The sequence below is a fragment of the Myodes glareolus genome, chromosome 18, assembly GCF_982192425.1.
Source record: "Myodes glareolus chromosome 18, mMyoGla1.1, whole genome shotgun sequence".
NCBI classification, from domain to species: domain Eukaryota; kingdom Metazoa; phylum Chordata; class Mammalia; order Rodentia; family Cricetidae; genus Myodes; species Myodes glareolus.
Genome location: NC_142043.1, coordinates 70,260,873 through 70,274,968, shown reverse-complemented (window position 1 = coordinate 70,274,968; position 14,096 = coordinate 70,260,873). Strand labels below are relative to the sequence as shown.

The 14,096-nt window shown below is 55.7% G+C and overlaps 1 protein-coding gene across 14 annotated transcripts; it reads right to left on the bottom strand.

Moving 5' to 3' along the window:
* Positions 1 to 555: 555 nt before the first annotated feature.
* On the bottom strand, positions 556 to 14,046 carry Cchcr1 (coiled-coil alpha-helical rod protein 1). 14 transcript variants are annotated; one of them, XM_048440760.3, is made up of 19 exons: positions 13,878 to 14,033; positions 13,124 to 13,262; positions 12,806 to 12,937; positions 12,483 to 12,696; positions 10,632 to 10,935; positions 7,617 to 7,780; positions 7,382 to 7,517; positions 7,145 to 7,255; positions 6,803 to 6,952; positions 5,568 to 5,678; positions 5,387 to 5,493; positions 3,202 to 3,314; positions 2,956 to 3,001; positions 2,568 to 2,716; positions 2,301 to 2,489; positions 2,122 to 2,223; positions 1,254 to 1,405; positions 990 to 1,152; positions 556 to 817 (listed from the first exon to the last, which is right to left on the bottom strand). In XM_048440760.3, the coding sequence occupies exons 3-19, from the start codon at positions 12,819 to 12,821 to the stop codon at positions 684 to 686; spliced, it is 2,361 nt and encodes a 786-aa protein (XP_048296717.3). In that variant the 5' UTR covers positions 12,822 to 12,937; positions 13,124 to 13,262; positions 13,878 to 14,033; the 3' UTR covers positions 556 to 683. The 14 variants fall into 14 exon arrangements, 12 of the variants coding, with proteins under 12 accessions (XP_048296717.3, XP_085536135.2, XP_048296719.3 ...); XM_085680009.2 differs by having other exon boundaries at positions 13,147 to 13,262; XM_048440762.3 differs by lacking the exon at positions 13,878 to 14,033 and adding an exon at positions 13,350 to 13,803 and having other exon boundaries at positions 12,806 to 12,872.
* Positions 14,047 to 14,096: the final 50 nt, after the last annotated feature.

Sequence of the window (14,096 nt, the reverse complement as noted above, 5' to 3'; positions counted from 1 at the left end):
GTCTAGCATCCCCTCCCCTCCTCACACCGTTGTCACGGTGACCCTGGGCTAGGAAGGCCTCTGCTGTGAGAAGCTTCTTGAATACGGAATGTTTAGTATTTTGTTCCAGGCATTCATCATCACCCAAGGAAAATAATTCTAAAGAAAACTTGGTCCAGGCGGCAGTGACACTTGGGAGGCAGAGGCAGTCGGATCTGTGACTTCCAGGCCAGCCTGTTCTACAGAGTGAGTTCTAGGACAGCGGAGGCTATGTGAGACCATGTCTTTAAAAAAAAAGGAAGGAAGGAAGGAAGGAAGGAAGAAAATGACAGGTGGAGGCAAATGAAATCTCTGTAAGTTCAAGGCCAGCCTGGTATACAAACATAGTGAGCTCCAAGGTGGAGACCCTGTCTCAAAAGTCAAAACAAAAACCCCAAACCTGGGAGCTTTTTAAAACATTTCCAGAGTAGTTAGGAAGGGGTGCCACTCAGGGGAAGTTGGGCGGGAGGCCACACTTCTCAAGCCCCCAGCCCAGCAGCTGGCTTCAGGGAGAGTCCAGACATCTCCAAGCATCCACCCCGCTATAGCCATCTTTATTTATTGCAGAATTCAGACTTGGTGGGAGCTGGGGCCCCAAGGTTTGCTGGGGAACAGGCCAGGCTGGCCCCTGCCGCACTCCTGGGGGATCCAGTTCCAGGCTGGCTTCACTGCCCCTCCCGGCAGCAGGGGTCTGAAGGGCAGCACGTAGGGTTCGGGATGTCTTCTTGACAAATAGCCTCCTCTCGGGAAATGGCCTCGCTCAGGCCTTGCAGGTTGTGGAGCAGAACAGTCAGGGACCCTGACACAGAGGACATTGCAGGGTGAGAACAGGCTCGGTGCGGCCCAGGGCAGGGGGTGGCACTGGCTGGGAGGACTGAGGGAGGCCCCTGGGTACACTGAGCAGGGACCAACGGCCAAGGGCCTTCGGGGCTCGGGCCTGTGGGGGAAGGTCTTTCGGCGGGAAATTCTACCTTTCACAGATTCTCTGGAAGGTGCAGCTGCTGGAGACTCGGGATCTGGGGACCCTACAAGCTGGGAGCCGCACCCCGCAGACTTCTCCATTCCCGAGGGAAGCACGGCTAACAGGCGCTGCTGCTTGTAACGGGAGAGGAGACCCTCCTGCTTCAAGGTGGCCTGGGAAGGAGAGGGTCAGCCGCACCGGGGCACGCGGGCCGCCCCCACCCCCTATGGCTTTACTCACACCAGCTACCAGGTCCCTGCTCCCCTGTCCCTACCAGCATGAGGTTCTTGTCCCTCTCCAGCTCCTGCACTCGCCGGGCCAGCCGCTGCCCTTCCTCCTTCCGGGCCTCATCCTGCAGGCGCCTGAGCTCCTGATTGCGCTCCTTCTCCCGAGCGGCTTTGTGCTGGATCTGGCGCAAGGAAACCACTAAGGAGATGGGAGTGGGTCAGCCCAGAGCCCAAAAAGTGAGACGGAGCTCTCAGCTCTGACTCTCAGGGTCTCTTCCACACCACGAGTGGGCAGATGCCATGGATCCTGGGCTCTGTGAACCCCAGTGAACCCTCATCCCTGACAGCAGCTCCTCAGACAAGGCTTGTCATCTGTGCTGCTGTTGTTTTGAGACCGGCCTCGCTATGTAGCCCAGGCTGGCCCTAAACTACCCTGCCTCCTGCTCATGGAATTGACACTGGTGTCATGCTTAGAGAATTTCCCTTCTGTGGGGTGCTGTGCAGCTGACCCATCATGTCTGCAGCTCACATGACCATGGGCACATGGGAAGACATGAACATTCACCCTACGCCTCTCGCTCATGCTCTTCCGTGTTAAGTTCCTGGTGACAGCAGTTGCCAGTGGCGTCTGCTGAGGGGCAGTGACACAGGCCAGGAGCCAGGGAGGGCACTGGTATTAGCTGCAGTGTGCTCAGCTCACTAAGTGAGAATTTATGCCAGGCGGTGGTGGCGCAAGCCTTTAATCCCAGCACTCAGGAGGCTGAGGCAGGAGGGTGTATGAGTTTGAGGCCAGCCTGGTCTACAAAGCGAGTTCCAGGACAGTTAGATCACTCCTTCAATATTTTCCAACAGCTGTGTCTCGGTGGGATCAACACTGATCTTCCTAGGAGGCCGAGTTCTCCCTGCATATCTCACCAGCCTTGGCCTGCTCCCTCCGAGCCTCGTTCAGTCTCCTCTTGGTGTCTGAGAGCTGTTCCCGCAGCCGTGTTTCCACCTCGGCCACCTTCTCTTGCAGAGCTGCAGTGAGGGTGGGAGGCGGGGTCAGGAGCTGCCCGTCCTGAAGGGCAGAGCACATGGCCACGCTGGCTGCCCACCTTGCCCGTAGATCTTCTGCTGCTGTGTCAGCTCCTGCCGGAGGTTGGCGGCTTCCTCTGTGCTCTCCTGCTGGCCCTGCCGGGCTGCCTCCAGCTGCTGCCCCACACTGGCCAGGGACTCCTGGGCACACCGCAGCTCCTGCTCCAGCTGCTGGGCCACCTCATTCAGCTGCCGGCGCTCTGCCTCCCCTGAAAGAAAGCTTCTAGGCACCTGAGCTTCAGACCCCAAGTCTTCTCCGGCCCATCCACCCACCAGGGCAGCCATACCTTGCTCCCGTGCCCGGCCCACTTCTTGCTGGATGAGGTGGGCGCTCAGCTGCAGCTCTGCATCCAAGCGATTTCGTTCTTCTCGCAGCTGCTCCAGCTCGAGGCTCAGGTCTGCATCCAGTGAGGGTGCAGGTGGGGGTGGGGGACAGCTGGGACGGAAATGAGGAAGAGTCAGAGAAAACTCCCTCAGCAGCCACCTGGCCTGTGCCTCCATCCTTCCTTGTCCTTTCTGAGTCCTGGCAACTAGTACCAGACCACACACAACATCCACACACCCTCCACCTCAGTACGCCTGTCCCAGACCACCCTCGACATCACACACCCTCCACCTCGGTACGCCTGTCCCAGACCACCCTCGACATCACACACCCTCCACCTCATCCTTTACCTTTCCAGGCGCAGCTGGGCAAGCGACAGCTTTCGAGCCATCAAACCTGAGAAGGAAAAGCAAAGGACAGGGAGATGGTTTTACACAGACAGAAGGACAGCGGGGCAGAGCACAGGGCAGGGGTGCAGCAGGGCAGGGGTAGTTACCAAGGCAACAGAGGATAGTTATGGGGTTAGATCTAGGGCTAAGAGGAAGGGGTCTGGGCCGGTGGGGACAGGCTGGAAACCCCGGAGTTGCTATACGTACCCTTAATGGTATGGACCTTACGGACAGCATAGCTGAGTCGGTTGCTGAGGCTGGGAATCCGGGCTACAGCCTGATCCATCCTGGCCATGGTGCTATGGAGGCTGGCCTGAGTGCTGGAAAAGGCACAGGTCACTCACCCTCCCCTTCCCTCATCTCCGAAGGACCTGCAGGGTGTGTATACAGGGCACATCTGTCCTGAAGGACCTGCAGGGTGTGTACACAGGGCACATCTGTCCTGAAGGACCTGTAGGTGTACACAGGGCACATCTGTCCTGAAGGACCTGCAGGGTGTATACACAGGGCACATCTGTCCTGAAGGACCTGCAGGTGTACACAGGGCACATCTGTCCTGAAGGACCTGCAGGGTGTGTACACAGGGCACATCTGTCCTGAAGGACCTGCAGGGTGTGTACACAGGGCACATCTGTCCTGAAGGACCTGAAGGGTGTGTACACAGGGCACATCTGTCCTGAAGGACCTGCAGGTGTACACAGGGCACATCTGTCCTGAAGGACCTGCAGGTGTACACAGGGCACATCTGTCCTGAAGGACCTGCGGGTGTACACAGGGCACATCTGTCCTGAAGGACCTGCGGGTGTACACAGGGCACATCTGTCCTGAAGGACCTGCGGGTGTACACAGGGCACATCTGTCCTGAAGGACCTGCGGGTGTACACAGGGCACATCTGTCCTGAAGGACCTGCGGGTGTACACAGGGCACATCTGTCCTGAAGGACCTGCGGGTGTGTATACAGGGCACATCTGTCCTGAAGGACCTGCAGGTGTACACAGGGCACATCTGTCCTGAAGGACCTGCAGGTGTACACAGGGCACATCTGTCCTGAAGGACCTGCAGGTGTACACAGGGCACATCTGTCCTGAAGGACCTGCGGGTGTACACAGGGCACATCTGTCCTGAAGGACCTGCGGGTGTACACAGGGCACATCTGTCCTGAAGGACCTGCGGGTGTACACAGGGCACATCTGTCCTGAAGGACCTGCGGGTGTGTATACAGGGCACATCTGTCCTGAAGGACCTGCGGGTGTGTATACAGGGCACATCTGTCCTGTACTGTTACATAAGTGGGGGTAGGCTGTTAAGCAGCAAGAAACGGGGGAACAGAGACCACTAGGAGGGATGAGACCTTGGCAGACCCTGAAGGTCGCAGTACATCAATCAATCAAGCTCCTAGCAGACCTTAAAAACCATAAATGCTTAAGCTTTAGTGACTGTCAGATAAAAGCATCCAGCTGAGCCTGGCAGTGGTGGTGCACACCTTTAATCCCAGCACTAGGGAGGCAGAGGCAGGTGGCTCTCTGAATTAGAGGCCAGCCTGGTCTACAGACCAAGTTCCAGGACAGACAGGGCTACGCAAAACAGCCCAAACCCTGTCTTGAAAAACAATACCAAAAATAAACCCCAAAGAAAATCCAGTTGAGAACAAACCCAGCACCATGGCTTGGGAGTCTCCTTTGGTTTGGCAGGGAAGGGATGGTCAGGGCTGAGACAGAGTCCCACGTAGCTGAGGCTGGGTTTAAAGCCGCCATGCGCCATCATGCCTGGCCTGCAATGTGCAGTGAGGACCAAGGCTCACAGGTCAGAGCCGCCTGGATCTGCAATCCATAGCCTAGGGAAGCGCTCAGCTTGAGCACTGGGGCTGGCCAAGCTCTGAGTGAGACTTTTATGGCAGGCTGCCGCTCAGGCTCTGGCACTATCTGCCTCCCTCAGCTGGGGTTTCGGATACTCTAAGCCTGGGAGGCTTCCTGGAGGTAGATCACTATAGATCACTACCGAGAACCACGTCTCTGGAGGCTCACGCGATGCTCTGCATCTGGGCAGTCTGTTCCAGGGATTTCTGAACGTCAGGCCAGTGCTCTGCTGAGCTATAGACCAGTCTGGCTGTCTGGCTTAGATGTTTTCCCTAACTAAACAGGGCAGGAGTGAGAAGGAAGGACAGATCCCATCACTGAGCTCCGAAGCTGTGGCTCCGCCCAGCTGTCCTACTTAGCTTCAAAGGCTACTGGACCTACCTGCAGGAAGCAGGATCCCTGCTCCAGTCCAACCAAGGTGAGTCAGTTCACAGCGGGTGGTGCTGTGAGGTAGAGGTGCCCCCCTTCTGCACCCTCCAGCCCGAGGCTCCTCGGGGAAGCAGAACCCCACTACCCGCCGCCCCACGGAAGATACCTGCTCATGGCGTGGACCAAGAACTTCAGCTGCTCCTCAGCAGAGGCCGTCAGCTGCTCCTGCCTCCGCCTGGCCTCTTGAGCCCGATTCAACTCCATCTGCAGGGTCTGGTAAGGGTGCGGGTTTGGGTGTGTGTTTGCTTGGGTCTCTGTCCCCCTCCCTCGAGTCTGCTGGCTCAAACCTTGGCGCTCATCCTCTCCACCTCCAGCTCGGCAGCTTTGTCTTGTAGGGCGCGCTGCAAGATGGCCTGCTCCTGCTTCTGGGACGTCACTTGTTCCTGCAGCTCTGCTACCTAGGGGAGCAGAGGGAGCTGGGCAGGGAAGTCTGGAGCCAAAGCCGTGGAGAACACAGGGGCGAAGGAAAATGAAGGAGACAGGGCAGGAATCCCTGAAGTGGGGCTGGAGACACTGGCTCAGTGGCTAAAAGAACTGGCTGTTCTTGCAGAGGACCTGAGTTCAATTCCCTCTTCCCACATGATAACTGGTAACTCCAGTTTCAGGGGAGCCAACACATTCTGACTTCCATAGGCACACAGTACTTATACCTACATGCAGGCAAAAACATTCCTACCCATACAATAAAATAAACACATCTTTTTTTCCCCTAAGACAGGGCCTTATTATGTAGTTCTGGCCATCCTGATACTCACTATGTAGACCAGGCTGACCTCAAACTCAGAAATTCTGCTTCTCCCTCCCTAAGTGCTGGGATTAAAGGCATGCACCACTACACCCACCTAAATAAAATTATTAAATAAATAAAGCAAGCAAGCCAGGCAGTGGTGGTGCGCACCTGTCTTTAATCCCAACACTTGGGAGGCAGAAACAGCTGGATCTCTTAGATTTCCATTGCTCGCTCTCTCTCTCTCTCTCTCTCTCTCTCTCTTTAAATCTCACCTTATGTGCATTGGTGTTTTGCCTGCATGAATGGCTGTGTGAGAGTGTCCGATTGCCTGGAATTGGAGTTATAGACAGTTGTGAGCTGCCATGTGGGTGCTGGGAATGTAACCAGGACCCTCCGGAAGAGCATCCAATGCTCTTAACCACTGAGCCATCATCCCAGGCCCGGATCTCTGAGTTCAAGGTCAGTCTGGTCTACAAGGCAAATTCTAGAACAGCCAGGGCTACACAGAGAAACCCTGTCTTGACCATGCCATGCCCTGATGGACCCGCCGCCTCCTCAGAGGCATCGCTGACCACCCTGCCTATCCACTTCAGTCTTGTCAACATCTTTTCTCTTTGCAGCACATCTGTCTGACATCACCCGTTCTACTTATTCCTCCAGAACAGATGCTCCAGGGGAACACACAGGCGTCTCTTTAGGGCCTGTGCCCAGCACATGGCGACCACCCAAAGCAAAACTGTCATCATTGTGTGAGATGCTGAGTGCAGACTGATGAGAAACAGAGCCCCTGACCTGGCCCCTCAGCCCCTTCATGGAGTTCCTGTGTTCCAGGTCCTGGGCCTTGAGCTGCACCATGAGCACAAACACCTTCTCCCGCCAGCAGCGCAGCAGCGATCGGTACTTCTTAGGAAACTCGGGCTCCAGGGCATCAGAAGGCTGGATCTGCGTGTGGGAAGGCGGGAGAAGCATCCTGAGGAGGGGATGGGGTGACCTTTGCTCTTTCTCTTCTGCTGCGGCAAGGAGTGAGGTTTTGGAGGAAAAGGATCCTGGTGGGTCTGGGCAGCACACCAACTACTGCCCCCAGAGAGGGAAGGCCTGCAGCCGGGCAGGGGCTGGCGGATGGGCGAGTCCTACCTTCCTGGTCAGCTCCTCTTCCTGCAGAGCGAGCATGTGCGTGAGGCTCTGGACCCGAACCTGCAGCAACTCCACGGTGGCCTGAAGGTCAGCGCGGTCCTCCCTCAGGCGCTGGGCGGAAGAACACGCCAGTCAGTCTCCATGCTACACCCAGGCAGTGGGCAGTCTGAGCCCTGCGACAGCGTGGCCTCCCTCCCTGGGAGCTGTGCTCTCTCCTCCGGGCCATCCCTGTCTCACCTGCACGGTGTCTAGAAGCTCCTTCCGTTCCGGCTCCCATGCCTGGCTCTGAACCTCAGGAGGGACTTGTTCCCCCACATACTTCCTCAGGCTTTCGACCAAGGTCACCTGGGCTTCCAGCTCTTCTTGGGTCTTACTAGGGTGGAGGCAGAAACGGGACAGTCCTCAGTGGAACAGCCCAGAAGCCCCCATGCCGCCACCCGCTAGGCCCCTCCCAGTCACCCCTGCCCCTGACCTCAGTTGACTCCGAAGCAGATCCACCTCCTTCTGGGCCACAGCCAGCTGTTTGGTCTCCCCTGCCCGTTTCATTTCCAGGCTACTCAGAGACTTCTCCAAGCCCTCTGCCTTGCTGGTCAGACTGGCAAGAGCCTTCTGGTGAGCCTGGGTCAGGGAGGACATCTGCGGAGGGAGAAGGGGCTGGAGAGGGACCTGGCAGACAAGAGAGCTTCCCGCGCACCCAGGCCTCGTTGGGCTCTCAGCACCCACAGCAGGCACTTCAGAGAAGTGCCTCTTCTGGCTCTGGCTCTGGGTGCCCCCACACACGTGTGGTATACATTTACCAACACCACACACGTGTGGTATACATTTACCAACACCACACACATAAACAGAAGTCATCTTTAAGGGGGACAGCTCCCCTACCTTGGGCCTTGTCTCTCAGAAGCCACCACAGACCACCCTGCTATAAGCAAATGGAGACTTCTCCGCATCTGGGTCTCCCACTAGTTTCAAACAATCAATCATCAATTCTTGCCCATTCACTTCCCTCCCTCCCTGTGTCCACTAACAGCCAGAGTAAACTCCGCCTCCTCCTGCCTGAGTGTTTGTGGGCTGGGATGATGGCTCAGTCAGTTGCCTCACAAGGTGAGTACCTGAGTCAGGATCCCCACAACTTATGCAAAAAGCTGGGCACACCTGTTAATCACCCAGCTCTGTGGGACAGAAGGAGGCACAGGCAGATCCCTGAGGCTCCCAGGATAGCTAGTCTGGCCTATGTGATAGAGTTACAGGCCAATAAAATACCATGTCTCAAACAAAAGGAGCTTGAGGGCCCACACCTGAGGGTGCCCTCTGACCTCCACACGTGTGTCACGCACACGCACACCCCCTCCACACCTGAATGTACACACCCTTCAGTGGTCCTGAGCATGTGGTGGCAAATGTCTATAAACCCGCATACTAGTGAGTTTTTGGTGAGCTTGACACAAGCTAAAGGATTTTTCAGTTTTATTTCGAGACAGGGTTTCTCTGTGTAACCACTCTGGCTGTCCTGGAACTCACTGTGTAGACCAGGCTGACCTCGAACTCACAGAGATCTGCCTGCCTCTGCCTTCTGAGTGCTGGGGTTAGGTGTGGGCCACCACTACCCGGCTAGAGTCAAGCTAGAGTTTGGAGGAAGGGGGACCTCGATTGAGAAAATGCATCCATCAGATTGTCCATAGTCAAGGACATTTCCTTGATCAATAGTTGATGTGTGAGGGCCCAGCCCACAGTGGGGTGGTCTTGGGTTCTATAAACAAGCAGGCTGACCAAGCCGCCAGGAGCGAGTCAGTGAGCAGTGTTCCTCTTTGGCCTCTGCTTCAGCTCCTGCCTTGGCTTCCCTCAGTGGACGTGGCCAGGGTACGTAAGCCAACCCCTTTCCTTTCCAAGTTGTTTTCTGTCATGATGCTTTATGACAGCAACAGAAACCCTAAGACACCCTAGCCGAGTCCAGAGGACTGTCTCAAGTTCAAGGCCAGCCAGGGCTACATATCCAGACCCTGCTTTAACACACCCCTGTACCCCAAAGCCTGCTGCCTGACACTGCACTTCCCCAAGCTCTCTCCTGAGGCTCTCCCTGCCCCCGTGCGGGCACTGTCCCTCCCTCAGGAGGTCCTCTCCCCTTTCTAAGCACAGTGCTGTGTGGAGGGAGGGTCTTCCTCACCAGACCCCAAGCAGTGCCAGGGTAGTTGTGGAGCCCATGGGTGAGGTGCTCGCCCGGCCAGCTCCGTCTCCATCATAGGCGTGTGACATGAAACACACGGTCTTTTTTGACATAAAATACAAGTCTGATTGTGTTGTTAGCCTGCTTTCCTTTCTGAAGCCCGGTGACGACGCACACCTCTAATTCCAGCACTTGGAGGGCAGAGGCAAGACAATCTGTGAGCTCCAGGCCAGGCAGAGCTACAAAATGAGACCCGGGCTCAACAACAAAACAAAACAAAACAAAACTCAAAAACACCACCACCAACAACAACAACAAACCCTTCTTTCCTGGTGCTGCGGGGCTGAACCTACAGCCCAGCACAGGCAAGCACTGTACCGCTGGGCTACATTCCCAGTTTCTTAAAACCCTTCAGCGGTTATTTGTCATTTTTGACCTATCAGCCGTTCAAAGCCGAGCGGTGGTGGCTCATGTCTTTAATCCTGGCACTTGGGAGGCAGAGGCAGGTGGTTCTCTGTGAGTTCCAGGCCAGCCAGGTCTACAAAGCAGGTTCCAGGACAGCTAGGTGACACAGAGAAACCCTGTCTTGAAAAATCAAAACAAACGGCCAAGTAAGCAGCTGTCTCACAGTGACTGTGGAGTTGCCTTCTGACCGTGGCACCAATTACACAGGCTACCAAATATCAAAGTGGGTGTCTGCTTAGGGAAGCGACACATTCGGGGAAGCTTCTCAGTGGTGACTCCCGGGCACCAAGGCCGCTGCTGCCCCGATATTACAAACGAAACACTCATCTTTATAGCTTCCCTTCGTGACCTCGCCACGGCCCAGGGTGGCTGCCCTCCCCGTCCCCAGGTCACATTAGTGCTCCTGCATCCTTCAGCACTTTCCCAGCTGCAGCTGGCTATCACCACATTAAATGTGTCCCCACTAGGGCTGTCAGCTCCATTCATGACAGCACAGACTCAAGCAACCTGGTCACTGAATCCCCAGGCGGCTCCTACCTCGTGGATGGCAAAGAGAAGCCCTGGGCATCCTGACTGAACAATGTTCTCCTCTCAGTCTTTCCCGGGATCCATACCCGCTTTCCTCCCTCCCTCCACCAGGTTCCTAGAAGGGTACCTGGCAGAGAACGGGAGTGGAGGGGGCGGGGATACTACAATACTACTTGGGAGCGGTTCAGATGGTGCCAAGTCACATGACTCCCAAGAACAACTGCAGCCCAGGCAAGACCAAAACACCCACGTTCCCCTTCCAAGCTGCCATGGCTCTGCCCCCCCCCCCCCACCCAGTGAGGCTCCCTGAAACCCTCTCGCCCCCATGCTCACCTGCTCCTGGTGCAGACTCTTCATCTCCTGCAGCTCCCTCTGGCTCCCCTCCTCCAGCTTCTTCCGGACCATCTCGGCTCCCGCCAAGGCGGCACGCAGGCCCTCAGCCTCGGCTTGGCCAGCCTTCTCTGCCACGGCGAGAGCATCCAGCTCCAGGGCCTGTGCCTCCAACCGCATCTTCTGCTGCAGCGAGGTCTCCCGTAGCGATCGGACCTCCTCCTCCAGCCGCCGCAACTCCTGGAGCTGCCAAGAGATCAGCTCGGCCTGCTGGCTCAGGGCGCTGGAGACCCCCAGTTCCAGAGACCTTCAAAGACAGGTGGGCACAGGTGAGATGCTTCCCGGATACTGCCGGGAGGGCGGAGACAGCAAAGAGAACAGTGACCCCCTACTTTATGTAGGGAAGCAGGGGCTAAAGCTGAGGCAGGAGGCTCTCTACACTCATACCATAAGAACACCATGAGCAGCCGAGCGGTCGTGCACACCTTTAATCCCAGCACTCGGGAGGCCGAGGCAGGCGGATCTCTGTGAGTTCGAGGCCAGTCTGGGCTGTAGAGCGAGTACCAGGTCAGGCTCCAGGCTTCAAAGAATTCTCGCTCACACAGAGACATATTCCTGGGGACTGGAGAGTCGGCTCAGTGGCTGAGAGCACTGGCTGCTCTGGCAAAGATCCCAGTTCAGCTCCCAGCACCCACATCTGACGTTCACAGCCGCCTGTGATCCAGCTCCAGAGAACCCTACACCCTCTTCTGGTCTCCAAGTGTGTATGCTTGCACACAGATATGTGCACATAAACAAAATCTTTTTTTTGCCTTCTTTCCTTTTATCCAGACAGGGTTTTCTTTATGTAGCCCTGGCTGTCCAGAAATTCAGTCTGTAGGCCAGGGAGGGGCCTTGAACTCAGAGATCCACCTGCCTCTGCTGTTCTAGATTAAAGGCACATGCCCAGCTCAAAAATAAAATCTTAAAACACATATTCAGAGCACAGCCATATTCAGAGGCATAATCCTGTAAAGGACTTTTTGTTTTCTTTTTTTATTATTTATTTATTATACAATATTCTGTCTGTGTGTATGTCTTCAGGCCAGAAGAGGGCACCAGACCTCATTACAGATGGTTATGAGTCACCATGTGGTTGCCAGGAATTGAACTCAGGACCTTTGGAAGAGCAGGCAATGCTCTTAACCACTGAGCCATCTCTCCAGCCCCTTGTTTTCTTTTTTTTTATAGGGTTTCTCTGTGTAACAGTACTGGCTGTAGACCAGGCTGGCCTTGAACTCACTGAGATCTGCCTGCCTCAGCCTCCTAAGTGGTGAAATTAAAGATGTGAGCCCAGCTGAAATCTGTTTTTTTTTGAAGATTTTATTTATTTATTATGTATATGGTATTCTGCCTGCATGTATGTCTGCACCACCAGAAGAGGACACCAGATCTCATTAGAGATGGCTGTGAGCCACCATGTGGTTGTTGGGAACTGAACTCAGGACCTCTGGAAGAGCAGCCAGTGCTCTTACCCTCTGAGCCATCTCTCCAGCCCGTAAAGGCCTTTGTCAGTACTCCATAGGAACCAGTCTGGAACACTGTACCGGGTCAGCATGTCTAAGCTACGTGTCATCTCACTTCCCAGCTGCTTCTGGGCCATCCATCTCCTCCCTTAGACAGTTACATTCCTTGGTAGCTGGGAATTTAAGCCCAGAGCTCTCTCTGTTATCCCCAGTGCATATGGTGTATGCATATGGTATATAGTGTATGCACCAACAACGGCCTACAGAAAACCACACAAGTTATGGAACCAGGGGCTGAAATAAAGGCATGTGTGTACAAAGGACCATTATTAGCAAGTCCGACCCCTACCTGCCTCTCCGCCCTGGCCCCTGTCCATCTCCACAAACGTCCTGTCCCCACACGGTCACCGTAGGCCTCTGAGTGTCTAGCCGCCTCTCGATGACATCTTGGCCAGCCCTGGATTGGACCAGGGGAATGTCAGAAGCCCAGGTTGGGGCCATTCTTGGTAGAGTTGGAAGGGGCTTAACTTGGAAGTGAGAGGGAGGAACCAGCCCAGCAAAACCTGAGGGGGTCACAAAAGTAAAAGACTGTCAGTTTCTCAGTGAGAGAGGAGACACCACCCCCCCACCCCCAACCCCCCCACCCCAGCTTCCTGGACTGGCCTCACTGACCTGAAGGTGGCAACATCTCTGCCTTATCTGAAGCCTCTGGATCTTGTCTCCAGGCATCTACGTTCCCCTGGACAATAGGAGAAACAAGGACACTCCAGTTCAGTTCTCGGGTCACCTTCCAAAGAGAAAGTCCTATAATAACAAAGTGATAAAATCCTAAAGTTACTGACTGATCCACGGGGCTCTAAGCTTCTCTTTCCCTACCTCCCTAAGAAGGCAGATGATAGCCAAACCACTTGCCTGTCCCAATCAACAACCACCGAGGTAAATGTACTGGGAAGGGGGCCAGAAGGTGCCTTGGAGATTGCTTCTACTTACAGGATTCTGGGTGGTGCCTTTACCTTCCTCCTTAAGGGTCTACCGTCCCTGCAGCTCAGGGCTGGAGGTGAGAGGGCCCGTAGGGAACCCGGTCTCCACAGTTCTCGCCATGGTTTGGTAGGGATGTTGGGAAGCCCATCTAGGTACCAACGAGCCATGATTTCTGGGTCAATTCCTTTCAAAGCGTTAGCCCAAGGCCTGACCCCAGAAGAATGAGGCCACATACGGGGTTAAGCGGCTTCCCTAGGATCCCCGGGGAACGCAAGCAGCCTAGAGCCCGTTGCTGGGAACCCAGCTTCCTGATATCTCAACGGAGCCTCTCGGTAACCGGCCTCAGTTTCTCTCTGACCCCACTGCTTCCATTCCCGAAGCCCGTCTCTGTTCGGAGCCCTACAGCATCTTCTTTGTCCAACTCCCATCCGAATTCAAATGTCTTTTTTGTTGTTGCTGCTGCTGTTTTGTTTTCACGCAATCCAGAGATTCCTACCCGCTTCTCCTCCTAGTCCTAGTCTGCATTCTTCTGGACGGAATTATCGTGATCGCTCCCTGTCCTCCGGTCTCCCCTCTCCTCTCCTGCACACACGCCTGGCTCATCCCCCTGAGGACCCTGAGCGCTAAGGCTGTCTCGACCCCCTCATCTGTTTGTTTTCCGGGCTCCTGCACCCCTCTTCCCCTGCGGACCCCGTCCTCCCACCCTAGCACCCCCTCTCAGACCCTCTCCGCCCCCAACCGACTCTGGCCGAACGCCCCTTACCGAGCGCGAGATCCGCCCTCTTGCCACGCCCCTTACCCCAGGCTTCACACCCCGATCACGCATGCGCGAAGCGGGTGGGTTGGCGGGCTGCTCTAAAAGCTCTAAAGCACCATTTCTCCCGGCCGGAAGGAGGAAGAAAGGTTCGCGCAGGCACACTGACGCCTAAGGCCTTCTCCGCGCCCTGACGGCCCCACCCCACCCCGGGAACCCGGGAAAACG